Below are 23711 nucleotides of genomic sequence, written 5' to 3'. Positions count from 1 at the left end.
AAATGAATATGGCGGAATCTATCTAGTGTAGGATGCAATAGCTCTGGAATTACAGCTGTAACGTTGAGATTCAATGATCAGGAATTATTTTCTAAAATAGAATGTTACCTTGTTTGCGGTGAGTCTTTTGACGCCTTGTGATGAATACTCAACCTAGAGCAGTCAGTCACTATTACCCTTCGTCCTCTCACGGTTAATATAGATACAACCCAGAACCCCCTTCTTCAAAGTCATTCTACTCTTGTACATACACTCACATCGAGACCGCCTAAGAGAAAAGTGGGTTCGTTTATGGCCTTTTCATGAGTCTCTACCCTCCCCAATCAACCAAGATTCTATTGAACTGATAGAGTATCCCCAGCAGTCTGTGCGCAATGGTCTGCCACATTCAGCTAGTCAGACTCAACGTCTGGCTCTCTTGGGGAGTTTTGGTTCCAATATGCCCAGTGCAACATTTCAATCTTTGAATTAATGATATCAAAGAATACAAGACCAATGAGGCATATTTCTACAGACAAGTGGATAATCATGGATGTGACCTCTGATACGCCGGAGAGTCAACGGACCGATAGTCAGCCCTAAACAGCATGTTGCAGCAAGACAGAAACCCGAATGAGGAGGCAGAAGTCTACGATAAAAAAGCAACCTAGGTATTGTTACTATGCACCAGGGATAGTCTGTTTTTAGTGATGTAGTAGCTAATTGCTTAAAGTCTATCAATCTGACAATGCGTTGAGCAGCGCAGAACGCTCAAGACAGCTATGTAGAGAGAATATCTCGTGGCTGAGAGAGGGAGAGGGCAAAGGCTGGAAGTATGTTGGACTCCAAATAGGATCTGGCTTTTCCCTTGTATATCATGCTATTCTTTGGAGTTCATACGCAAACAGCTCTGTATAACATGTGTACAGCCAAAGAAGCTGTTCACTGATGTCAATTATAAGTAAAGTACTTTTCCGGAGGTACGTATTAATCAGTGATAATCAAACCACACTGATCCGTGGCGCATCCATGGATCATGCTTTCCTATCTCCCGTCCTCTCGGCGACATTATTGGTCTCCCGTCCTTTATCAATGAATGTAGACGCCTAGCAACGATATCAAACCCATAGTTGAGTAGTAGCGGAAGCCGTTTTCTTCCGATCTTCATTCATTTGATGAGTGGAAGAAGAGAAAACTCTGGTGATTTAGGGGGCGAGTGAATGGATTCGTTGAGTATTTTGCCATGTTTGCCTTGAGTAAAAGCTGTACACTCCATAGTATTAGATTTCTAATCATAGTCATTACATTCTCACTTTCAGATATTAGGAATATGTACGATAAAGCAAATCAAATAATGGTACAAACCGCTGTCCGATATTGGCCCTGATGGGTCACTGAACAGTCCGCGAAAAAAGTTGGTTTGCGGCCATTAACAGTGGCGAGCTGCATCTACAGCAATATCTCTCCGTCCAAAAATGCGGAAACGCTTGACACCACCGTCGGGCACCATGGTCAGTTTGGCATGTGTGAAAGTGCGGCTGTCCTCACCCTCTGAGGCCAGATCGGCACCCTCAAACACATGCTCGGTATCCGCCTTACAGGGTTGATCGCCCTTGAGCAGTTCGACCCAGCCGGGGTGGTCATCCGCAGGAATCTCTCCCTCCGATACACTTCCTGCAACAAGACCGTGGACTCTCACAGCCTGAGGGAAATTGCCACGGAAATCTTTAGTATCCACCACGACCATACTGACAGAGCCGGGCAAGCCCAACTTGATGATCGCCCAGTCAACGTGGCCAGGGGTGCGGGACCGCGCCGTTTCCCAACCGTCTCCCATGTCCTTGCCTCGTCCCGGGAGCAACAGGTTCGAGGCCGGTGTGAAATGCTGGTCGGACGCACCGAGAGATAGGCCACCAACCAGGGCAGATGATAGTTCCTCGACCGGTTGCTGAGCGCGGTCGGCGCTGACGACGGACTGGGGGAGAGCAGCCGGGATAGCATGGCCGTAGACGCGGAGTCGGCCAAAGCCGCCGTCAGGGTACATCAACAAGCGCACATGGGTATAGGGCTTTGGGTTGATCGGATCGTAATCGTTGAGCTTGTAGCCCCGGCGTTCCTTGGGGCCCTGGTGCTGAGCCGGAAGAATAGTTGTCCAACCGGTGTATTTAGGGTCTGCGATCTCGGCATCTGTGACCTCACTGCCTTCTGGCGCATAAGTTCCCTGCAGCCCAGCTTTCTCGCCGTAGTTACCGATGAAAAAACCTGTATCAATCTCGACACCTAGAATCGCGGCACTGGCGACACCCAATTTGATCACGACCCAGTCGTAGGGCTCGGGATTGTGGCGGCGGGTTTCCCAGCCATCATACCAGGCGCCCGTATGGATGAAAACACCGGGACGGTTGATGGGGTTTGTGGGGGTGAGGAGGTTCGACGCCTTGGAAAACCATTCATTGGAACAAGAAAGGACCTTGCTGTTAAGGCCAGAGGAGGCCAAATTGGTAGTGTGCTCGAACACCTTGTCGATCTTCTCAGAGGGGACGAAAGTGATCTTATCGGCCATGGTAGGGTTGGCTGATATAGTTGCAAAAGATAAAAGAACTCTGAGTTGACCCGGGGGGTAGATTTGGGATCGAATCGAGATTGAAGAGTAGAGCAGACGCAGGCAGTCTGCAGAGGAGCAAGGCAGACTCCCATCTGGGGCGACGATGGCGGGCTAAATAAAGAGCAGTTGGGAGAGACTTGGACGATAAGACCCCGTGATTGATTGACGCTTTTGGCTCAATTACTCGATCTTATCGCTTCATCAAGCATCCATGTACACCTATACACCCTCATCTTGTGGATTTCCTTTAACTACTATCATGAACAGATCATTGGACTCGTCATTTGACTAGAGTGTTACCGTGTTGGCTACCTCTCCACCTCCCTGTTTACTGTCATGGTTCCTTTTTGATTCATGGCCTCCAGATAGCTCAGTCGACTCAGATATTTCATCTTCTTGTCGCGTGTCGAGTCTCCACTATTTCCAACAGACTTGGTATACTTCCCACGATTTCCTTTGGTAACACTGTTTCCTGATGATACAGGTGTTTCTTGTCTAATCATCCAACACATCCCCCTCTTTCATCCAGTGGAAAACGAACTCAAATTACTGGGAGAAGCTCATCTCTACATTGTGGGCAGACTGAAGGCCGAAAGACTGGCCCTCGAAACTGGTCTTTCCTGACCACCATCGCATCCGGAAATAATCATTCTTGGGCCCAGGATGTCGGCGACAAGGTGTTAGATTGCCATCACACATTACAGATGCTGATATCCTTCTGTACAGATGAATTCTATGGGACACCAGGAGAAGGGATAGGTAAGATCCAACAATGGAGATACGTAACTAAACACAGGTTCCATCGGAGACGATCGTTGCCCTTGAAAGTAGACTGCCCGGAAACTGTTACCTAGTATTCGAAACTTCACATGCGAATATCACGTACACATACTTCTTCTGCATGCGTGGGACGATCGATGAAGACAAAGCATCAAGGATGACTAAAGTTCTCAAGACTTGTATGCAGAGAAATGTGGCAGAACCAAGCCAGGAATATTCACCGAACGACTAATAGGTCCAACAGGCAACTAAAGATACCTCTGAAAGAAGGGACTTGCTGCCCTTGATCAGATGATGATGCAATGTTCATGTACCACAATGTGGGTCATCTGAACCACTTCAACAACCACACAATGATAGTGGACGTATTTGCTTTCCTATTCATCCCCTTACTGTGCGTACAATGGGTGGATATCAGGGGAACCTCTCGAAAAGCCGAAGACGTGGTGGGGTTGGCACACGGCTCATCTCCTTTGCACCTATGTCCGACCACCGATCGTCCAATGGAGACAATCGGTTGACACAACTGACGCCGCTGGTCCTATGTAATGTGTGCTGATATGTTAGCTGTGAGCGATGATTGAACGGTACCGGAAGGAACAAGACACTGTTGGTTGTACAAGCAACTCGGGCCGTGGCGGTCGTCTGCCAGTATTATAAGACCGTGTAACCCCGAGTGATGCTGGCTCTTGCAATCTCGGCTGGATATCTCACTGCCAGTGCTACGTCTAACGTGAAAGAGAAGCCCACTTCATCCCCAAGCCGTATAGAACTCCACATTGCTGACTACGCCATAGCACGCGCTGTCTTTTGAACCGTCCAAAGGGGTTACTTGTATATACCAAGCCTTGGCGTGGTGCCTGCCATCAGGAGCAAAGGCTGCTATCGGAAGGGTAAGGGCCATCAGACAGTTCATCCTGGCAAGGCGTGGCTTCAGCATCGTAACGAGAATCACCTCTGGCCCTATCGGACATTATTGATATGGCCTTTGTATACACCCTTGACACTATAGCATCCAGTGTTAATATCAGGGAAGGTACCTGCTCGTAGCAGGTATCTCTCACGATGCAACGCAGATTGACATTCATGTCTCGTACGTAGGGTCCACCACCACTCGGCAATTCTAAGGTCATACAACATACCGACAGTTAATCGCGGCTATGACTTCGTAATTTTTTTGGGACAATTTTGAGATCGCAAGTCAGGGTCATCACTCTCTGCACTGGAAGCATTTGTGTCACCGTTTGCTGCTTGATTGCTGATGTATACTGTTACGTGCGCGATGAACGGTGGCAGATCGAAGGCTAAACACTCACTGAGTTGCTCATTAGCTGACAATCCGCTATAGAATGTCTCGTGACACTATACTGACCGCTACACTCACTGATAATTCTACCCATGGAGCATTACGTGTCTCTGACAAGCTTGATTATTCGATTCCTGGAGCCTCCCTGGCTTCAACCGTTTCCTGGAAATAATGACTGTACTCGCCTTCATCCAGTATATATTTCGCAGTTGAAGCATGTAGTATCGTTACAGTTGTGCCAGCCCGGAAGGTTTATTATTGAATAGTCCTCCACAGCATCATCGAGCATAAAGGGCAAACCTGTGGTCATTTCGACAGCCAGTCAATGAAGAAGGAAGCACGCGAGAAGTATCGCGATAGCCGCCATCGTCGCATGTAACATGGAAAGGACTCGAACTACAAAAGGATTGGACCGAAAACTTGAGCCAGATAAAGACCCAGGAAGAAGGGAAGTAGGCTACCGAGATAAGCGCAGATATAGACACAACGGGAGTTGGATGCAAAGCCAAGAAAAAGCTTGAAAACCAACCTTACTTGGCAGTCATACTGACGTGCAAAGGCACTTGTAGAGTGTTACTGTTCCTACACCCCTGTTTTGATGTGGCAACCTGGGATAGCTGCTGTGCCATGCTATGCCAGGCTCTAAATAGATTACAACCTTCTTCCTGACGCTGTCTTACTAGATTGGCAACACAACCGGAACACAAAATAATGTCTCCACCGAGATATATCCAAGAATCCACACCTGATGGCACCGCATACGCAAGGACCCATTTACTCAAGCTAGGGCACATGATCACCGTCGGATGGAGGCATGAACCGCAATTCCTTATCTCTGGGGGCAAATACCTAGATGACCATATTTTCCTCAGTCCAGAAGGGACTCGTGGAACGATGAAGGGTGCCATGGACCGTGGGACAGGGTTCTGACGGTCCCTTTTCGTCGGAAGTGATCGACTTCGGCGCCGACCATACTGATCATGGAATGCTTTGGAACCAACGCGTTGGCGACGAACGGATTGGATCGGCTGAACTGCCAAGCTCTGTATGTCTCATATACTAAAGTATTGATTAACTGAAAGACCTCCAGACGCGATGCCTGTCTATTTTCAGCGGCCAGCAGCTCAGGGTGACACGACAACGCATTGAGCGGCTAGATACATGTTGGTCGAAGATGACCGCGAATAGGGGATTTAAAAGGATGTATTTCATAAATAGCAAAGTCAAACCCCGTCGAATCGCCCGTTTGCAAAGTTAAAAAAGAAAAAAGAAAACCAAAACAAAAGTTTTCCTGGGTATTCATCCGTGCATTCGTTTGCCTCAAAATATGGAGCCCGAGAACTGAGCTGCACCCGGGATCCCAAAGGATGTGTGGACTCGTACAGGTATCTCATTGGCATTCCACGATACATGTAGCTTGCTTCCTCGAAGTAATCTTCTCTCGGTCTCTCTTCATATCTTCTGGCCCATGTGTAACCGACGAATCGCATGGCCTCCGCCATGTTTGGTCGGCCCGTTCACAGTCTGATGCATGTAGGTTTGTAACCCCTACATATGCGAGAAACATCGCGGTGACAGCGTCTGAGCATGATAGTCGTCATTCCGAAGCCGGTGCCTTCAAGAGATACCGTGCCCACCGACCAGATTTCCACAGATAGACGCCGGTTGCGCCGGTATTTTCCAGAGGGTGGCACAATCTGGCCCGAAGAGGCAACTTACAAGTCTCTCTTCGTCATCAACAGATAAAGAATCACAAGACATTGGCACAAACGGCGCCCGACACAACAGCACTTTCGGTGAGGAAGCATGGCTTTTCCCTCGTCCGTCTCTTCTGGTTCTCATTGGACCGTCTCGTGGACCGTGGGATGTATCCGGTGGCAGTCCCGGTATCACCATACTGGATGTCACCAGTGGGCCGCGGGGGCTATAAAGCTCCTCTACGGGGGATGATGCAAGACAGGACGGTGGACCCTTTGCATCTGAGCTTTAAAAGGAGACTGAGCTGAAGTGGCCTTGCAATTGTCACGCTGAGATTCTTCTTTTCTTTTCCCTTTCCTTCTTCCCCCGTACGTCAGTGAGGGTGATATCCAGACAATTTGTCTCTCGTCTACAGAGCTTCCCATCTTCTCAGCCAGCCTCGTATCCTTCAATCCCTCCACCAGCGTCGCCTCTACCCCCACACCCAAGCTTCCATTCGCTTTAGACTAGCCATCAGAAGCGCCGCAAAAAGTCTCAAAAGCCTAAAAACCATTCATTATGCCACCGAGATCAACTCATCAAACCCCATTACCCGAAGGCGACGGCGTTACGTACGACGAATCCGACATGGCCCTCTTTCGCGCCAAGCTTGCTTACCACTCCACCATCGAGGAACGCATGGCATCGAGAGACACCAATCTGGTCTCCATTGCAGAACACCAAGGCCGGCTCCTCAAACGGTGGGAGATGTTGAAAGGGGTGGAGAAAGAAATGGCAGATAAAGGCAAGAGTTTAGAGCCCGCGGAGAAGCAACAACTAGCCCAGTACGCATGGCGATTCAAGACATTGGAAGGATTAGCGACCCAAAGAGCCGGTTGACCAGAGAGGCTACGCTGGGAGCGAAAAGCGTCATCACGGAGTCATTGTGTGATAGCATTCATTGGCGTCTTGCTTAGATTTCTAGGAGTAATTACCATGCAGTTGTCTTGTCTATTTACCTATCAGCGATCCCTGGATTAAGATTCTCTCGTAATCCTTCCCCCCCACATCTACGTAGGTTTCAGAATGTGGATGGGGTTGCTACCACGTCGATGTCTTTCGAGACGAAATGCGTCTGCAGACGTCGTCATGGACGTAACACACTGATGGGGTTGAGAGCGTCAGAGTGCCGCATGCAGCGAATCGCTACACAGCCGTTCAAGCTACAGTGTGTCAGCGATGGGGGTGCTCAACAGCTTTCCCATCTTGCCACACTCTTTTACAATAGCACAGCACCCTGTCGTGGCTTTTGGCACCGTGAGAGGGTCTACCATAGCACCATCTGCCCAGATTACAGATCACCCCGCCTACTGTGCAGTCCGGTACACCTTGATCTCGTAGATCTTGTTGCTCTTCCAGCTAAACTCATTGACTGAAACCTGAATGCTGTATGCTTTTACAACTCCCGTTCAAACCACGCCAACCATGCATTTATATACACCCAAGATACTCTCACAAAAGATAAGTCACAATCCCAATCCAACTTCTATTCCACATAAGACACAGACATCCCAATCCCCTACACAGAAAACACGTTCCCTAAGTAACCGACCTCGCAATCACCCTCCTTCCCCCCTCCCCACCTCACACAATCCGCAGGCGGGTCCTGAAGCCGAACATGACATCCAGACGGCGCACACCGCGAAGGCTGCAGCAAAATCGACGGCGGCGAACATTGATCCCCCGGGGCCCAAACACGAGGCAGACAATACCAGCGCCGTAGTCGGACCAAACTCGCTCAGAATGAAGTTCCATGGATCCTCTGGGATGCTGGCGCCTGCTTGAGTCATTCCTCTCAGGGTGAGGAGTCGAGATACGTGGTTTTGCAGTTCTGTCCAGTCGTGACCGAGGGGTCGGTGGGGGATGCCCAGGTTATCGGTGTGTTTCCAGAGGATAATCATGAGGGAGGAGATTATCTGGGAGATCTCGTGTTGGGCTTTAGCCATTTCGGGGAATTTAGCCGGGGTCTGAAGGTTGGGATTGGATGTGGGGTACGTCAAGGTAGTGTGTGGAAGCCATGGTATTTGGGGGGTAGCGTGGTGATCGCATATTGTGGGCTTTGGGGATCTGGTAGGTGGTGCTGGTTGTGAGGATAGAGGCTATATGATTACTAGGCTCGCGGCACGGTATTGTGTGGACTGTTCAGGTTAGTGTGGTGGTTTAGTGATGGTATGGCTGTCTAAGCACTATGGTATCCTTTTTTAGAACAAAGAATATTGAATCGAAGACGGAAGGTTCCTGTTGATATTGAAGTGGAGGAAGATTGCCGGTTCTGTGATATCTGAGGGATAGGCCGGCAACGTGACGACTAACTCAATAGAGAGGACCACATAGTATACCTACTTAGAGATGCTAGCCTGAGGATGCCAACGGTAGGATCCCAATCTTCTATCGTAGTAGCGCAAAGGCTACTCTGATTCACCCCTCACGAAGGAACTAATTATCAATCGTGGCTCGGAACAAGGTTGCCGGGAATGAGGGGGTGTCCCGCTATAAAGTAATGGATATCCTCGGGTTCTCCTCATGGCAGGAAAACACTATACATCTCGCCCCAAGAAAAATTTTAGATTGTCAATAGACCTAGACACCCTCATCATGCATACCGAAGCTCCTGAGCTCCCTAAGTTAGTCCTCCGGGGCACCCCCAAAGAGGTATGCGCATCTAACATGACTTTACCACGAGTGATGGTTATATAACAGTCGAGCAGATTGGTCTCCAGCATGGCTACCGTCTGCAGCAGCAAATTAAGTCTCAAATAGCCATCTACGAAGAGATGTTCGAGTACACCAGCAAAATGGACTGGCCTACGGTCCTCCAGCTTGCGGAGGAATTCCGAGCCTCCCTGGAGCGCAAAACGCCTAGTTTATACGCCGAGCTACAGGGCATAGCGGAAGGGGCAGGAGTAGGCATCCTGGATATCGTAGCATTGAACTGTCGGAGTGAAATATCGCTTGGGAACTTTTCAGATGGATGCACGAGTCTTTCGTGGAAAAAGAACGACAACGCGCGAATTTTGGCACAGAACTGGGATTGGACCAGCAGCATTCAGAAGAATCTAGCGTTGATGGACATTGAAATATCGGGAAAGCCGAGGATCTGTATGGTCGCCGAGGTAAGCTGCTCCGGCATCTGGAAGCACGATCAGTTCGTCTGTCTGACGTCAAAAAGGCAGGTATCATAGGAAAGATTGGATTCAATAGTGCTGGCGTCGGAGTTGGCCTTAACGCTATAAAAGCTCGACCTTGCATTAGCTCCAAGGTCCCGATTCATGTTGCTCTCCGCTTATGTTTAGAAAGCACATCTGTTGAGAGCGCAATACAGACTCTCTCATCTCTGGGGGGTGTAGCTTCGAGCCAACATATCCTCATCGCCGACAGCACGACATCCCTTGGTTTGGAGCTCTCGCCCTTGGGAGACGTACACATAAAGGAGGATGAGTATGGCGTGATCACGCATACCAATCATTTTATCGAGAACAAGAATGTGACGGAGCCCTCCTGGATCAAGGGCTCACCGGCTCGCTTAGAGCGAGCTCAACAGCTCGTCCGCGAGTTGGTCAACAATGGCATTCAGGGCGACTCGATCACACCCAGCTTACTCCGGGAGCAGGTTTTCTCCGATACCTGCAATGCGCCACAGTCCATATGTTCTCAGGAGGACCCGAGTACTCATCACACAAGGCGCACTTCTACGTTGTTTAACATTGTGATGAATCTGGACAAGCAGGACCTTGGGGCGGAAGTTGTTGTTGGTCAGCCGGGATCTGGCAAGGAAAGTCCCGTAATAAAGATGCCTTGGATGTGAAGATGCTGTCGTGAGCCCTCGCTATATGCCTGTTGGTCTTTCAGCATACAGCATGGCAACAAGGATTGCACGATTGCTGCAAAGAACCTCACGCATCTTAGCGGATAGACGACCAAGTATCTGCCACACTCTAATGACATTCTTTGTCTATCTCAGACAAAGTGAAATACTTGAGGTCGACCCGCTGGGACAAGGTCATTGTCTGCACATGTATATAAAGCCGATAGGGTAGGTTTCCAATATAGATCCTCATGTTCTACAGAAGTTTTGTTCGAGCGTTTCGTTCGCTCCTGCTGCCTTTCCCGCAGTTCTTACAGTTATACATCGCATATTGTACGGCAACACGGGCCATATACATCCCATTACCGGTAGAAGGGCAGCATGGCACCTGGTCTCCCGCTGAAAGGCATGCGCCGGACACTTTCTATCATGAAGCGTCCAAGACACACTCCGTTCGATGAGAAAGGAGATTCTACCAATCAGGATGGCAGAGGAACGATATCCAAAACTCCAACGCAGCAGACTGGGGGACAAAACCAAGGCGTAGAGACCCGTACCCTCGAGCACCAGACCACAGCCCGGCAAGGTAGCACCTCTTGCGCAAATTCAGAGGGGCGGCTCCGTGCGTTAAGTGCACTCTATCGGTCTGAATTGGAGGATTCAAGGGACGACACCAACATTGCCACCGAAGAGGAAGTGGAATGTATAAATGAGCAGTTGCCGGAATGCTTCTGTCTTCGGTGTTATGGCGATTGTCGGAATTGTTTGAAGAAGGAAGAGGTTTATGACGGAGGTGATGTCGGTCTTACATGATGGATATCCAGATGCAGCTCAAGTACCAGCGATGTGGAGATACTTGGGGACCCGCGGGTGGCATTAAGCATGGCGGGTACTTTGGCATTCGAGGTACCTCCGCTGCCCCACATCACTGCATTGCCAATCGAACGCCTCGAATTCGTCATTACCAACTAATACTACTATATCTTTGCGTCTTCTTCTTCTTCTTCTTCTTCTTCCCCTCCTTCCCCTCCACTTTCTCACCGCTTATGTGTAGACTTAGCTAGTCCTGAGAATCGCATCTTTTCTTCCAACATATATTGTTTTGGTAAACTATAATGGCGTCTGCCACCGGGATTCCCCAGGAACATCGTCAGACTATCGAGGCCCGAGAGGACGAGCCGCTGTTGGGCAGACCGGGCGATGTCGTCCAGAAAGAGGATCAATATATCATCTACAATCTATTCACCGGTTAGATCACCTCCTGAGGTTCATGAGAGAATAGCGCAAGTTAACGGATCGTCTGGTTTCAGGAACGGCCAGCCTGGCACAGTTTGGAATATGGATTGTAAGCCCATGTTTTTGTACCCGAACATCTCACAACTGATGATTGACTGGGACGACTTCAGATCGCCATCCTGGTCTGGGCAGGTATCTTCTCCCATCCGCTAATACTCTTTTCTGCCCATCCGGTAAGTCCAGTCGAACGCGTGAGGTTTGCCGCAAACACAACACAAGCTGATGATAGAAGCTCCTGAACTCATCTGCGCTGCTCCTCCAGGTGCAAGCTGCACTTATCCTCCAACCCACTGCGACACCCCAGCAGAAGCTCAAAGGAGCGCGCATCCATTACGTCATCCAGGCCGTCAGTGTGGCGGCCTTTATCGCGGGCTTCATCGTCATCGAAGTCAACAAGGGCAGCCATGCACGCTTTACCTCGCCTCACGGCGTGATGGGCTTGATTACCTACAGTCTCATCATCATCCAGGCCGCCGGGGGCGTCATCCAGTACTTTGTCCCGGTTCAGGTCTTGGGCAGTGTGGAGAATGGTAAGAAGCTCTACAAGTATCATCGTCTGTCGGGGTATGTCTTGCTGCTTCTCGAACTGGTGACTGTTGCCGCTGCCACGCGGACGACCTTCAACTTGACTGTGCTGTCGATTCCGCTGTGGGCAGTGGCTGTGGGCGCGGTTCTGGTGATCTCAGGCGTTGGAGCAAGAGTCAAGAAGCACAAATTGGGCCTATGAATCGGATGACGGTGTATATGAGTTTTGGAGATACCATGGATGTCTACTAGTACTTTCTTGTGGTTGTGAAATGTTGTCAGATAGTAGTATATTTATGCCGATGCGTCAATATGTGTTACATTGTGAGAGATCTGTTCAATTTTCGGGGGACGATAGAATATCACAGCTTAGTATAGAAAGCAGCTGCCCGAGATATCGGAAAGTGAGAGGATGAGAATATAGAATAGAAGTGGTCAATCTTTAATCTTTAATCCGGTGGATCGAAATTGAAGATCCCAAACGGGAAAAGTGCCCACTCCACATCTTTTTTGTCGGTCAGTCCACTCACTCCCTCACTTCCGCTCTCCCCATCAGCCCACCACAATCCTCTTCAATGGCGTCAACAAGGACGCCGTACGTCTGCCTCAATTGCAGGCTGACAAGGCCATTGACGCGACGCGCCTTCTCCTCCTCCACGCACCGCGCCGAAGCTCTCCGTCCTGCGACCGCGCCGAAGCCCACCCCAGACGTCAAGCACATCCGCCAGAACGCCGAGCTGTACTCCAAAAACAGCGTCGACCGCAATTACCCATCGCACGTCGACTACCCATTCCAGATCCAGAACCTGTCCGAAGAAGCCCGCCGTCTCGACCAAGACCTCAAGACCCCTCGCTCGCGCATCAAGCAGCTCGAAAAGGCCATCGGCAAGCTCGCAGCTTCCGCCCGCCAGGAAGGAGGCAATGGCGAAAACACAGAAGAGCTGACAGCTCTCCGATCAGAGGCCCAAAAGCTCAAGGACGAATCACAAGAGATGACTACGCGCAAGACCGCCTGCACGGAAGAGATCAACCGGCTCGCCCTGTCCCTCCCCAACCTATCCTCCTCCGAAACACCGGTCGGGGACGACCCCAGACTGATCGAATACCTCAATTTCGACCCCCGGTCGCCGCCCGAGTGGATCGCCAGTCCGGACCCCAGTCGCTCCCACGTCGCGATCGGCACATCCCTCGGCCTCATCGATTTCACCAGCTCCGCTACCACCACCGGCTGGGGATGGTACTTCCTCACCAATGAGGGCGCTCTCCTGGAGCAAGCTCTGATTCAGTACGCATTGAGCGTGGCCCGGAAACGCGGCTGGAAGCCCGTGTCGCCCCCGTCGATCGTCTATTCCTACATCGCCGAAGCGTGCGGGTTCCAGCCCCGCGACCAGCACAACGAGCAGCAGATCTGGGCCATCGAACAGAGCGACAAGGACAAGAGCAAACCGCAGCGGTCTCTGGCCGGGACCGCCGAGATCCCCCTCGCGGCGATGTACGCCGGCCGCGACATCGACGCAGCGAATCTTCCCGTCAAACTGGTCGGGCCCAGCCGATGCTATCGCGCCGAGGCGGGCTCCCGTGGTGTCGACACGAAGGGTTTATACAGAGTCCACGAGTTCACAAAGGTGGAGATGTTCGCATGGGCCGATAACGCCCCCGAAGCAAGTGGAAAGGGACTCCCGACGTCCGACGACCTCTTCAACGAGCTCCTGTCCATCCAGACCGAGATTCTGACCTCCCTAAACCTCCCCTGCCGGGTGCTGGAAATGCCGACCACAGACCTGGGCGCCAGTGCAAGCCGCAAACGCGATATCGAGGCCCTCTTCCCCTCGCGCCTGCGGGCCGGTGCGGATCTCGAGTCGGCATGGGGCGAGGTCACCTCCGCTTCTATCTGTACGGACTACCAGAGCCGTAGGTTGGGAACCCGGGTGCGTGGCGGAGCAGCGAAGGATTCTCGGTTCCCGCATACGGTCAATGGTACTGCCGTGGCTGTTCCCCGGGTGTTGGCCGCCATTCTGGAGAACGGATGGGATGAGAAGCGCAAGGTTGTAGTTGTCCCGGAGGTGCTGAGGAACTGGATGGGTGGCTTGGAAGTAATTGGGGAGTCTTCGTGACTGTAGAACAGATAGAACTTTGTATGCTATATATGATATTGCATTGTACATTATACTACTTATGAAACTGATCTTTTTTTGGAGCCGGTTTATCTTGTGTACAATATCAACCCAGACATCAGATTAAGAATATCTGTACAAAACCATACGGAAAACGTTCAAGAACGGGAAAAGATTACGCAAGAAAACACAGTTGAGTGCAAGACGCTACCTAAATGACAGGGTCATAACTTCGTAACACGTTACGTTAAAAACATCATGTCGTCAGCACCAGAAAACATCTAGAATCAATATCTCAAACCAAAATATAAGGGGAGGGGTGACGTGAAATAGGTAAAGGGTATCAAAAGTATAAAAGAAAAAGCCATATCGTAGATCTTTTGGAGGTATCATAATCGTTTAATCCCACGGAATATCTTCATCTTCGATTTTGATGCAGGTCAAATAGGGAAGGCCACCGGAACTGGTGTCCAGTTCGCCGCCTTTGAGGTCTAGCTCGAGGAAGTTCCTCATTAATGGCCGTACGATTTCGCGAGCTAGTCGTTTAAGTTCGTCCATCTTACGCTCAAATCGTTTGAAAACATCACGGGAGTATAGAGAGTCTGATGAAGGGGTTGGATGTACTTTGAGGAACTTCTTGAGTTCATCATGAGGCAGATAAGCCTGAGTAGAGGCCGAGCCAATCTGGCGGTATACCCGTGCGGAGGATAGAGGAGCGGCGGTAGCGGCTTTCGAAGCGGCCGAGTGATGATCCTGACCCCGGTGGGCAGTGGGCTGTGAGGGACGGCTATGGCTGCTTGTGGTCGGGGCGCTCGAGGAAGAATTCTTCAAAATTGGAGCTGGAGGGGGCGTGGTGCTGTCGACAAGCCATTGCCGGAAGAGGGAGACGACAAGCCAATCGAGGTATGCGTTGGTGGGCGTCACACGTTCGCCGCGGGAGGTAGTGAGCGTGAGTCGCAGAAGTTTGGAGTCAATGCGCGACTTCATATATTCTAAATCCTCGACCTTATCCTCGATAATATCTAGCACAGTATCCGGGAGCGGAGAGTATGCACCATTGCGCAGGTGCGGTAGTCCCGCAGGCCATTGCCCGACAACATGGATTAGGGCTTCGGAGTAGATGACGCGACTGCGCGCAAGATAACCCAGCTTGAGGTAGCTCGGGGGGTATTTCGCGATTTGCTTGAAGAGCCGGGACCCAAATCCGAGGAGGTGGTGATCAACTCGCGGTCCCGTTACGGGAAGGGCATCGTACATGTCGGCTAGCGCAAGAAGAGATCTGCATTCGGCGTAGGCAGTCGCAATGTTGACGCTGTTTAGCGCCGGGGGATGGTTATAGAACAAGCGGAAAAGATTATCGTAGTCGCGAATCGTCGGATCCATTGGTGCGTTTCCCGCATCGGTATGCGGTATGTTCATAACGGATTGCATTCCGGCCAGGTTTGCCATTGAACGGACGAAACCTGCTTGCGTACCTGATGGTTTCGTCACCGACGGGGGATACTGTCCCAGGTTGTTTCCAAAAGTGCTAGAGAAGCTTGGGGGCTATTGCCGCGGCGTGTCAGCATATGACCACAATATAGCACAAACGAACCGACCTTCTGAACTAGGATTGGTTCCTCGTCTTCCGCCTTGTTTTCCCAGTCTAGCTCAAATCTCCATCGCCTCTTCTCTGGAGAAAACACCGCCCCCGTCTCCGACTGAGCCAGAGTGGAACCGTTCGACAAAGACGAATTATCTTCGCTGATTCGGGATAGCACCGCAGGATCCGGAATGGGCGGCCTCGATGTAACAGCCTGTCGCGACCATTCATCGCGAGTGCTCGTGTCAAAGAAGCCTGAACATTGTGCCAAAATCAACCGATGTAATAGGTACCGCCTCTCTTGCCCACTTGCGCGGATAACAATCTCGACATCGCCGGTGTGGGTGAAAATGGGGAAATCATTCTGAGGTTGGTGAATAAGCCCACCGTGGTGGGAGCGGCTCGAGCGATGTCGCCGGCCAGAGTGACGCGATACGGAAGATGTCGCGCTCTGTGTGAGAAGGGAGCGGTCCAAGATCTGGGCCTGAGAGACCATTTCGGAAGAGGTGAACGTAAGTGTTGTGGGAGACTTTGGGGTCATGGTCAGACCGTGGCGGCGACGAGAGAACGTAGTACCAAGACGCCAGAGCGCCGTGTGTGGGCCTTCATACAAGTCCACACTCCCCACAAAATCGGAGGTTATTTCTCGGTCATGGGATGGAGAACCGTCTTTCAAGGGACCCTCTTCGGAGAAGAATTGGGATGGTTTGCCGACTGTTTACCCCCGCGGCGATAACCAACAAGCACTAGTAACGGGGAGAGGTTGAGTGGGTGTGAGATAGCCAGAATTAGGATTAGATTTGATCAGATGGCCGGGGCTTGTTTCAGCTCATGAAGGACCGGAGCGAAACCACAGGCAGACAGAGGCTGATATCTGATACGATGGAGTGGGTTCCACTTAATGCGATTAGCACGGCCAGCCAAGGTCGCTTAGTGGTTGTCCCTGATAGGTAAATAAACAAAAGATTCAATCGCGACAAAGAGAACCAGAGACGGAGAATTGAACAGGAAGCGTGCGATTGATATAAATCACCGCCTGATCGCCGGCCCCCGAAGTGACTCTCTTATGACATTCCCGACGGTGATTGTTTGCAGAGACTCTCGAATTTACTTGGTTTGGCTCATGGTTTCGAACATGCCGGCACATGACTGGGCATACCAGAAGGCCGGGCGGTCGGAGACGGCAGTAACCATCCGCCGAAAACCGTTTAGCGCGTCTGGAGGGAGCGCATCCATCATCCGTGAACAATCACCCTATAGCTTAACTAGAGGAGGATCTTCTTCCTGAGAGTTCCTCCTGCAGCTGCTCTTCTTACGACTTGAGACCTTGCTCTAGAAGATTGCCCACATTACTCTATCGTAGCCAGAACAGACATTCCAAGAATACGGACCTTTTCCTCCTATTCAGGTAGAGAGATAGTAAGTTCCCGGTGAAAGCAACGCCATGGAAAAGCATAACAAACAGGAGAGAAAGACAGCGAAAGCTACGAGTCCTCTGGCCATGACAGCAGAGTTCCTGTGGAGGACCTTACTGAGGACTTTCCACATTTGACACCCCGGCTGTTCCTCATAGAGCTCTCGGCTCTTCGCCAAAGGAATGTTGCCTGAGGAAAGTTGTCTCAGCCCTCCATTTCCGGTAAGAATCACTGGTGCAGGGGTGTGATAGTCTCTATATCTGAGTGAACCACATCCAAGATAGCTTGGACCAACCCTTCCGCGACGCAAGGGGTTGTCATGCGATTGCAGGCGATCCGTAAGAAGTCTCCTAGCTCCTGTCTCCCCGACCCAGGTGCATAATCCACCATCCAGCCTCGCTTCATAAGCCCCGCGGAGATGAGATGCGTAAAATGTGTGTTCTGTGTGACCATGTCTTGCGTAGAGCCTGTGCATTTGAGTGATGCGCCTACATAGTAGAAGCACACCTGTGTACATGGTACATCCACATCTCCTACAAGGTGGAGTGAAGGTTCCTTTTCGATCAGCCGGGCAAGGTATTTAGCCCCATCATAGGCCCCTTCAACTTGTTTGGCGATGCCTTCTGTACCATAGTATCGCCAATGAAAGTATAGCTTGACGGCGTCTGGCCGACGACCGCATTGAGGAGTGAAAGATGCCAGGTCGTACACTTCTCGGGGATCAGGTGCGTTTTGAGCAGCGTTGGATGTACGCCAATTGTGGTGAGCACTGTTGAAAGAAGAAGGCTTTTCCCCGTTGTTATTGGACAGTTTCCCCTCAAATACGGCTGTAGTGGGCGAGGGGCACAATTCAGAAGGAAGTATGCTGTCATCTTGATGGAACAAATACCCAGCAGTCAGACTGTTCGCATACCAGAATGTACGGAGGTCCTTCCCGAGAAGAAAGGAGCAGATCTGTGGCACACCCAGTAGTTTGTGCGGATTGTATGCGATACTGTCTGCAAACTCACAACCAGCGAGCTTGTACCTGAGCTTGTTGGAAAATGCAGCGGCACCACCCCAGCATGCATCCACGTGGAACCAGGCATTATATTCATGGGCCAGCTTGGCAATGCTCTCTAAGGGGTCATAAGCCCCACGAACGGTTGTCCCTGCTGTTGCACATATAAATAGGGGAACCTCTTCCGCGGCTAGGGAAGCATCAAGTGCTTGTTTAAGAGCCTTGGGATCCATGGAGCCGTCTTTACTGGTAGGAATCTTCTTGACAGAATGTGACCCCAGCCCCAGGACTTGAGCTGCATTAAAGACTGAAAAGTGCGCTGCTTGAGATGCATACATCACCAGACGTGGTGACGATATGCCATGCAGGCCGACTTCTTTGAGATGTGGAAATCGTACATTCCGTGCGATCAGCAGGGCGGTACTATTTGCTGCTGCTCCGCCTGGGACAGTAACGCCTCCTGAATTTGGATCGCCGAGACCGAAGAGATGAGCCAGCTCTTCCCCAACATGTTTCTCTATTAGAGTGAGAGCTGGCGAGACTCGAAAGACGTGGTCGTTGCCATTCAATGCGGACAGGAGTAAATCTGCAGCAATTCCAGGGACGGACGGTGACGACCATAGTTTATCCATAAACCCTGGAGACGACGTATTGACCGAGTATCGTAGAAGGGTTGACGTCGAGGATGCGATGTCCTCCAGGCCTCGTCCCGTCGCCGGAAGCTCCAATGATAGAAGTTCGCGAAGCCGATCTGGATGGCTCAGGTGGGACTCTAGAATATTGCCGGTGGAATAGCACCCGTTCGAGAGATGTCCTTCAGTGGTAAGAGCATTGTAGTCATCTTCGGAAGCGCGAAGAAAGGAGGTTACGTATCTCAGCACACTCTCGACAGCCTTCATGAATTAGCAACACTGTCACGACGGATATATACTGCTGGATGTACCTCTGTGAGCTCAGTCGCTCTACCGGCAAGCAAAGAATCTTCTTCGATTGAATTTGCAGGCATTATCGCTTCCTAGATGATATTCCCGGGCTATTTTGTGCGTTCAAGAGATGAGTGAGAGTGTAGCTCAAATAAAACAGTTTGCACCCTGTAATAAGCCGGCGGTTGCCTTGCCGCAAGCTCTTAGTTAGCCATATACTACTTGCCTACTACATGTTTTCATGGCTTACCTCTGGCAGATGAGAAAGACGGTTTTACACAGCCCCTCAGCAGTTAGCGCTTGTTGGTTGATGTAAAGCGACGCCCCAGTGTTGTGCCAGTCAATGCAGTCGTTCAAGGACAGTCTGGGCCATGAGGATTGTGTAGGTTCCCATCCTTCACATGTCCATTGCACAACCTGCCGTGCGACATATCGGCCAGAAGCAGCATCCAAGGCACTGGGTTTTGAGTCTTGAGGGGAATAAGATGTACTTCTCGAATACCATGTCGCAGTCGCAGTATGGTTTTCAGAAGAGAAACGGAAATGGGAGGTTGTTCTGTAGCCACCGATTCCCACCATGGAGAATGGTATACTGTGGGATTGACGAAGCACGTATGTCTGAAGTGCACTAGGTATTGTTACGGCGTAGTCTGTACGATGTACTGGAGATCTGAAGCTGGCTTCATATTATTAGGTTGTCAACCTTGAACCCTACGTGGATACTTGGTGGAAGTTTCCCCTAAAAGTACTCTGTCTCCCCCCATACATCAAATCAACCTCAAGGTTCAAGTTCCTTACTTCTTTTTTTAGAACCCACCCTTGGCTACCCTATGTGCAAATTTACAACTGATTGGTACGGTGGGCTTTCGCTCTCCCCATAGCTCATATTGAACGTGCAGTGGAGATCCACGCGAGTTAGGCAAAAGTCAGCCTTGTGAATATAACACACTGACACCCCGGCTAATATTAATATTTCCTTACTCTCCCTTGATAGCATGGTCTTCTACAGAGCGAACCTTCCATCGGAAAGACACGCAAGGGTGCCAGCCAACATTGCCAAGATTGTACTTGACTCAAACCTCTCCTATCAACGAAGGACGCAAAAGTCCTGTGCGCATTCGGGTACGAGCAGTAAGAACTTCGTAGTCAGCATTTACTATATAATATTTGATTGATTGGACTGAAAACGCAGGTAGGAATGCCACACTAAAACGGTCTTTCATGGATTCTAGAGCTTTTATCAAGGAAGAATCCACAGACAGGATAATTCGGCGTTTGGCAAATGAAGCCCTAGTCAGCGTTGCAGTTGACGTCCAATGCTAATGCACACTAAATAGCCGCTGGCCCTGAAGGAAGCCCTGATCATCAAAGCCCCGCCGTTAGCCTTGTAGTAGCGTTAGTGCTATGCTCTTTGCGAGGCTGTATCCGAGCGCTAACTGAGGGCTCTCAATCCAACCTCCTCGCACATAAATGTCGTTGATGCTGGAGAGGCGGACGAGAGTGTGGCTCGATGGTGGTCCGCAATACTCGCTCCAAATGAAGGATGGAAAGCTATAGTGGGACGATCCACCAGAAGGGAATTTTTGGCGCCGTGGTCAGTTTCCCGCACTTGTGAAACGTGTCTTTCAATCAAACATAGGCGATTCTCCTCATCTTCGGACCAAACCCCCTTATCCTCAGACAGAGCCTTCGAGGCTCTTGTTGGATTCGCTCGCCTGCATGGATTGCACAGCCAATTCCTCATTGCTCTTGCGATGGCCTTGACAATCCCAACACATAAGTATTATAATTCATCTGCCAAACTACCACCTCCAAGAGCGGCAGGTGCTAAGAAGATTAATACTCCCACCGATGTCATTCCACCCGCGTGGATGAGGTTAAAGGAAGACCTGCCCTACTATATGACTTTGAGTTGCAGCCCTGAAGCAATGATGTCAACTTTCTGTGGGGCATTTTGGGAGCATGATATCCCCTGCAATCTGGTCAGTCCCTGGCTACATCCGGTCCTCAATGAGATCCTAGGTGGGACGTCTGGCACATTAGGGAGTCATGCAGAAGCCCTTGCTTTTATTGGTGCAATCCGCCAGCCAAAGTTCAGTGCACTCTGGATAGGAGCTGTTGCAAGCGGGTTAGGCCCAGAAATACTCCATAGAGTGAGGAGAGGCCGGCCTCCTCTTGATCTGCATGCATTTCCCTGGACGGGATGTCCGCAAAGCTTTATGGACATTGCAGGCTCAGGCCCATACACTTACAAGAACCCCCAATACATCTTGAGAGCAGATGTTTGGCGATTAATGCATCTCCCTTCAACTGACCCGGAAGATGAATGTTATCGGTACAGATCTAGCACGCCCTGGGCGCCCTGTGGGACATCTCTCGTAAAAGATTGTGCCCTCCGCGTTGTGGCACACCTGGAGTGCTCTCGGCATGAATACAAATATGATCATTGGAATTGGTACTTGCAAGATGGCACTACGATTCAGGACCGCGGGCTTTTGGAACAACCGACGGTAGCTGTGTCTGAGTATCATCCCGACGGTTTCAGCATCAAGGCATATAGGGATTTCAAGAGAACTAATTTTGACCAAATCGCTTCCCAGGATGCCTCGCTGGATATATTTCAATGGTTCTGTATAGGTGGAGAAGGCCTCCCCCCGGAGAGCATTTATCAAGACGACTGGCTTCGGGTAATATGGGAGGAGGACGATAGTGAGGTAGATGCTGATGAGACTGATGATCGAGACTCACAAGGACCGGTCGGCAAGTCGAATGATCGGCTTGAATCATGGCTTAAGACAGCCGGTTGACCTTCAAACTATTCATCTGATTAACGGATTGCATAACATAGTCCAGAAGCAGCTTGGGTTGAACTGCTCAAGTCACAAAAATACGATTCAGAGGCGGAGCACCGTACCACACCTCTATGGATCCTGTCTCAATGCAATTCATATGCCGCGCTGTGACAATCCCAACTGTGCTTTTGGCCATGAGATGGTGTGACGGTGGCCAGAAAATGATATTTTTGAGACCGACAGGTATTTATTTTCCAGAAAGCTGCGATAGCCCTGTAGGATTTATATGGATGTATTGGTGCGGACAAAAACTATGCCTGATATTACAGCAAGAACTTCAATGTCAATGTCATGGACTAGGCAGAAACCTAGTTAGGACATCCTATATGACTATAATTTCATTCTAAGCTACTTGAAATTGATCCTGATAGCTCCATTAAACAAAGAGCGCTCTCTCGAGGAATCGGTATGCTCCTCCTGGCTGAATCTAAGAGTCCGGGCTTGCAACACAGAAGACATTAAGACCACCAACCCCACACATAAGTATCCATACCAGCTCTATCATATGCTGGGAATGGCGTAGACACCAGTAAAATGGGCTGTCTCAGCTTCACTGCAAAGTGCAACACCGGTAGAATACTCAGTCATAGACATCATAACCTTATCACCATTCATCTCAAGGCTCAATCTAGCCATGGCCATTGGGACTTAACCACAGTAGCATTGGTCCACTGCGGCAATAATTAATATTTTATCCTATGCTTTCTACTTGGAAGTCTTATGATATTACTAAAACTCCCGTCAACCGAACCCAACAATAGAATATTCGTTCTGGGGCACCTAATGACTCATCAACAAACCTTGGGATCCTCCTGCCCCATGCAAACATCCGTGACATCAATATATAAATCACCTACTGCATGCGGCGAGTTCCATATCAGTCATGCGTTCATATACACATCAACTCAACCTGCAATGACATAATGATTCTTTTGTACAGTGCTGTACTGCCGAGTACAAATTGCAACTCTTTCTCTTGCCCATCTTGCATTCTAGGTCTGCAATTCAGTGTTGACTGATAACTCTGAACCAACTTCGGGGAACCTTTTAACTAGAAAATCTTTCTTTCTGCAAAACACGGTAAGTTTCTGTTTGTCATGTATCTTCTACTCTATTTATCTAGACTGCATCTAATCAGCCTTATAGATGGGTCAACAAGCTCACGGAACCTTCTCTTCCGATGGGTCTGGAAGTTTTACCGGGACCTATGTTATGCCCGACCAGACGCAGAGGACCATTACCGGAAGATTCTCGTCCCGAGTTCCTGCATTCTCCGTGCCGGTATCCACAGTTACCTTCGACGATGACCTATATGGCACCCACAGAGTATCGGGAGTGCTTGGAGTAACTTCCATGGACTCCAGGCTGGACGACGGTGTAGAGCTACATGGACATCTTATGCCCCCGCTCGATCAGGGGTACAATATTGAGGGTCATGGAAAATGGTCTGAAGAATACTGACCAACTCACTGGAATATGCGGAGGGTAGCTGTCGAAGCATCCAAGCTGAATGGTGATCAATGGCTTTAGTTATTGTATGCAGAGACAGATATGTTGATTAAAAGTATTGCATTCGGATACTGAGCACAAAGAGTGATAGTATTATCTTAGGACACGATATGGAGCTCATTCCTTACGGACGCCTCCTCAGCGAAGGCAGCGGCCGAGCAGCGTTTCGAAGACCGGAAGATAAATACGAATGAGGAAGATTCATGGAATATCATATCAGAGCTCAGTTATGTAATATTCTTGTTGAGATGAGTATTCATGCTCTGACGTTATTAGCTAAGAC

The 23711-nt window shown here is 50.1% G+C and overlaps 10 protein-coding genes across 10 annotated transcripts; 6 read left to right on the top strand and 4 right to left on the bottom strand.

Moving 5' to 3' along the window:
• Positions 1 to 1355: 1355 nt before the first annotated feature.
• BDV37DRAFT_247450 (allantoicase) lies at positions 1356 to 2640 on the bottom strand. The gene has a single exon (XM_032081873.1). It carries the CDS (start codon positions 2540 to 2542, stop codon positions 1409 to 1411), a length of 1134 nt encoding a protein of 377 aa, XP_031941797.1. The 5' UTR covers positions 2543 to 2640; the 3' UTR covers positions 1356 to 1408.
• Positions 2641 to 7029: 4389 nt separating this feature from the next.
• Positions 7030 to 7250, top strand: BDV37DRAFT_247449 (uncharacterized protein; the record flags this gene model as incomplete). Its single annotated transcript, XM_032081872.1, has 1 exon — positions 7030 to 7250. Exon 1 carries the CDS (start codon positions 7047 to 7049, stop codon positions 7245 to 7247), a length of 201 nt encoding a protein of 66 aa, XP_031941796.1. The 5' UTR covers positions 7030 to 7046.
• A 698-nt stretch (positions 7251 to 7948) lies between these two features.
• Positions 7949 to 8770, bottom strand: BDV37DRAFT_247448 (uncharacterized protein). The gene has a single exon (XM_032081871.1). The coding sequence runs from the start codon at positions 8351 to 8353 to the stop codon at positions 7967 to 7969; it is 387 nt and encodes a 128-aa protein (XP_031941795.1). The 5' UTR covers positions 8354 to 8770; the 3' UTR covers positions 7949 to 7966.
• Positions 8771 to 8886: 116 nt separating this feature from the next.
• BDV37DRAFT_247447 (putative acyl-CoA:6-aminopenicillanic-acid-acyltransferase) lies at positions 8887 to 10433 on the top strand. Its single transcript, XM_032081870.1, has 3 exons — positions 8887 to 9059; positions 9116 to 9520; positions 9577 to 10433. Exons 1-3 carry the CDS (start codon positions 8931 to 8933, stop codon positions 10210 to 10212), a joined length of 1170 nt encoding a protein of 389 aa, XP_031941794.1. The 5' UTR covers positions 8887 to 8930; the 3' UTR covers positions 10213 to 10433.
• A 160-nt stretch (positions 10434 to 10593) lies between these two features.
• On the top strand, positions 10594 to 11025 carry BDV37DRAFT_282768 (uncharacterized protein; the record flags this gene model as incomplete). The annotated part of the gene is made up of 1 exon (XM_032087121.1): positions 10594 to 11025. One exon carries the CDS (start codon positions 10594 to 10596, stop codon positions 11023 to 11025), a length of 432 nt encoding a protein of 143 aa, XP_031941793.1.
• A 220-nt stretch (positions 11026 to 11245) lies between these two features.
• BDV37DRAFT_247444 (cytochrome b561 domain-containing protein) lies at positions 11246 to 12423 on the top strand. Its single transcript, XM_032081869.1, has 4 exons — positions 11246 to 11460; positions 11523 to 11557; positions 11619 to 11681; positions 11741 to 12423. Exons 1-4 carry the CDS (start codon positions 11328 to 11330, stop codon positions 12233 to 12235), a joined length of 726 nt encoding a protein of 241 aa, XP_031941792.1. The 5' UTR covers positions 11246 to 11327; the 3' UTR covers positions 12236 to 12423.
• Positions 12424 to 12565: 142 nt separating this feature from the next.
• BDV37DRAFT_247443 (putative serine--tRNA ligase DIA4) lies at positions 12566 to 14148 on the top strand (the record flags this gene model as incomplete). Its single annotated transcript, XM_032081868.1, has 1 exon — positions 12566 to 14148. The coding sequence occupies exon 1, from the start codon at positions 12609 to 12611 to the stop codon at positions 14145 to 14147; it is 1539 nt and encodes a 512-aa protein (XP_031941791.1). The 5' UTR covers positions 12566 to 12608.
• Position 14149: 1 nt separating this feature from the next.
• Positions 14150 to 16643, bottom strand: BDV37DRAFT_247442 (uncharacterized protein). Its single transcript, XM_032081867.1, has 2 exons — positions 15746 to 16643; positions 14150 to 15692 (listed from the first exon to the last, which is right to left on the bottom strand). Exons 1-2 carry the CDS (start codon positions 16268 to 16270, stop codon positions 14547 to 14549), a joined length of 1671 nt encoding a protein of 556 aa, XP_031941790.1. The 5' UTR covers positions 16271 to 16643; the 3' UTR covers positions 14150 to 14546.
• Positions 16644 to 17308: 665 nt separating this feature from the next.
• Positions 17309 to 19150, bottom strand: BDV37DRAFT_293937 (pyridoxal phosphate-dependent decarboxylase family protein; the record flags this gene model as incomplete). The annotated part of the gene is made up of 2 exons (XM_032089530.1): positions 17309 to 19037; positions 19088 to 19150. 2 exons carry the CDS (start codon positions 19148 to 19150, stop codon positions 17373 to 17375), a joined length of 1728 nt encoding a protein of 575 aa, XP_031941789.1. The 3' UTR covers positions 17309 to 17372.
• A 1671-nt stretch (positions 19151 to 20821) lies between these two features.
• BDV37DRAFT_282763 (uncharacterized protein) lies at positions 20822 to 21874 on the top strand (the record flags this gene model as incomplete). The annotated part of the gene is made up of 1 exon (XM_032087120.1): positions 20822 to 21874. One exon carries the CDS (start codon positions 20822 to 20824, stop codon positions 21872 to 21874), a length of 1053 nt encoding a protein of 350 aa, XP_031941788.1.
• Positions 21875 to 23711: the final 1837 nt, after the last annotated feature.

This window comes from Aspergillus pseudonomiae (assembly GCF_009193645.1).
Source record: "Aspergillus pseudonomiae strain CBS 119388 unplaced genomic scaffold BDV37scaffold_30, whole genome shotgun sequence".
NCBI lineage: Eukaryota > Fungi > Ascomycota > Eurotiomycetes > Eurotiales > Aspergillaceae > Aspergillus > Aspergillus pseudonomiae.
The sequence above is the reverse complement of the archived record's forward strand: the minus strand, read 5'-3'. Positions and strand labels throughout refer to the sequence as shown.

Coding starts and splice junctions, on each gene's coding strand:
- BDV37DRAFT_247450 (XM_032081873.1), bottom strand. CDS start 2,542: ATGGCCGATAAGATCACTTTCGTCCCCTCTGAGAAGATCGACAAGGTG.
- BDV37DRAFT_247448 (XM_032081871.1), bottom strand. CDS start 8,353: ATGGCTAAAGCCCAACACGAGATCTCCCAGATAATCTCCTCCCTCATG.
- BDV37DRAFT_247447 (XM_032081870.1), top strand. CDS start 8,931: ATGGCAGGAAAACACTATACATCTCGCCCCAAGAAAAATTTTAGATTG. Junction 9,060..9,115: donor TCCGGGGCACCCCCAAAGAG/GTATGCGCATCT, acceptor ACAGTCGAGCAG/ATTGGTCTCCAGCATGGCTA. Junction 9,521..9,576: donor GGATCTGTATGGTCGCCGAG/GTAAGCTGCTCC, acceptor GACGTCAAAAAG/GCAGGTATCATAGGAAAGAT.
- BDV37DRAFT_247444 (XM_032081869.1), top strand. CDS start 11,328: ATGGCGTCTGCCACCGGGATTCCCCAGGAACATCGTCAGACTATCGAG. Junction 11,558..11,618: donor CACAGTTTGGAATATGGATT/GTAAGCCCATGT, acceptor GGACGACTTCAG/ATCGCCATCCTGGTCTGGGC. Junction 11,682..11,740: donor TACTCTTTTCTGCCCATCCG/GTAAGTCCAGTC, acceptor TGATGATAGAAG/CTCCTGAACTCATCTGCGCT.
- BDV37DRAFT_247442 (XM_032081867.1), bottom strand. CDS start 16,270: ATGACCCCAAAGTCTCCCACAACACTTACGTTCACCTCTTCCGAAATG. Junction 15,693..15,745: donor AACCAATCCTAGTTCAGAAG/GTCGGTTCGTTT, acceptor CCGCGGCAATAG/CCCCCAAGCTTCTCTAGCAC.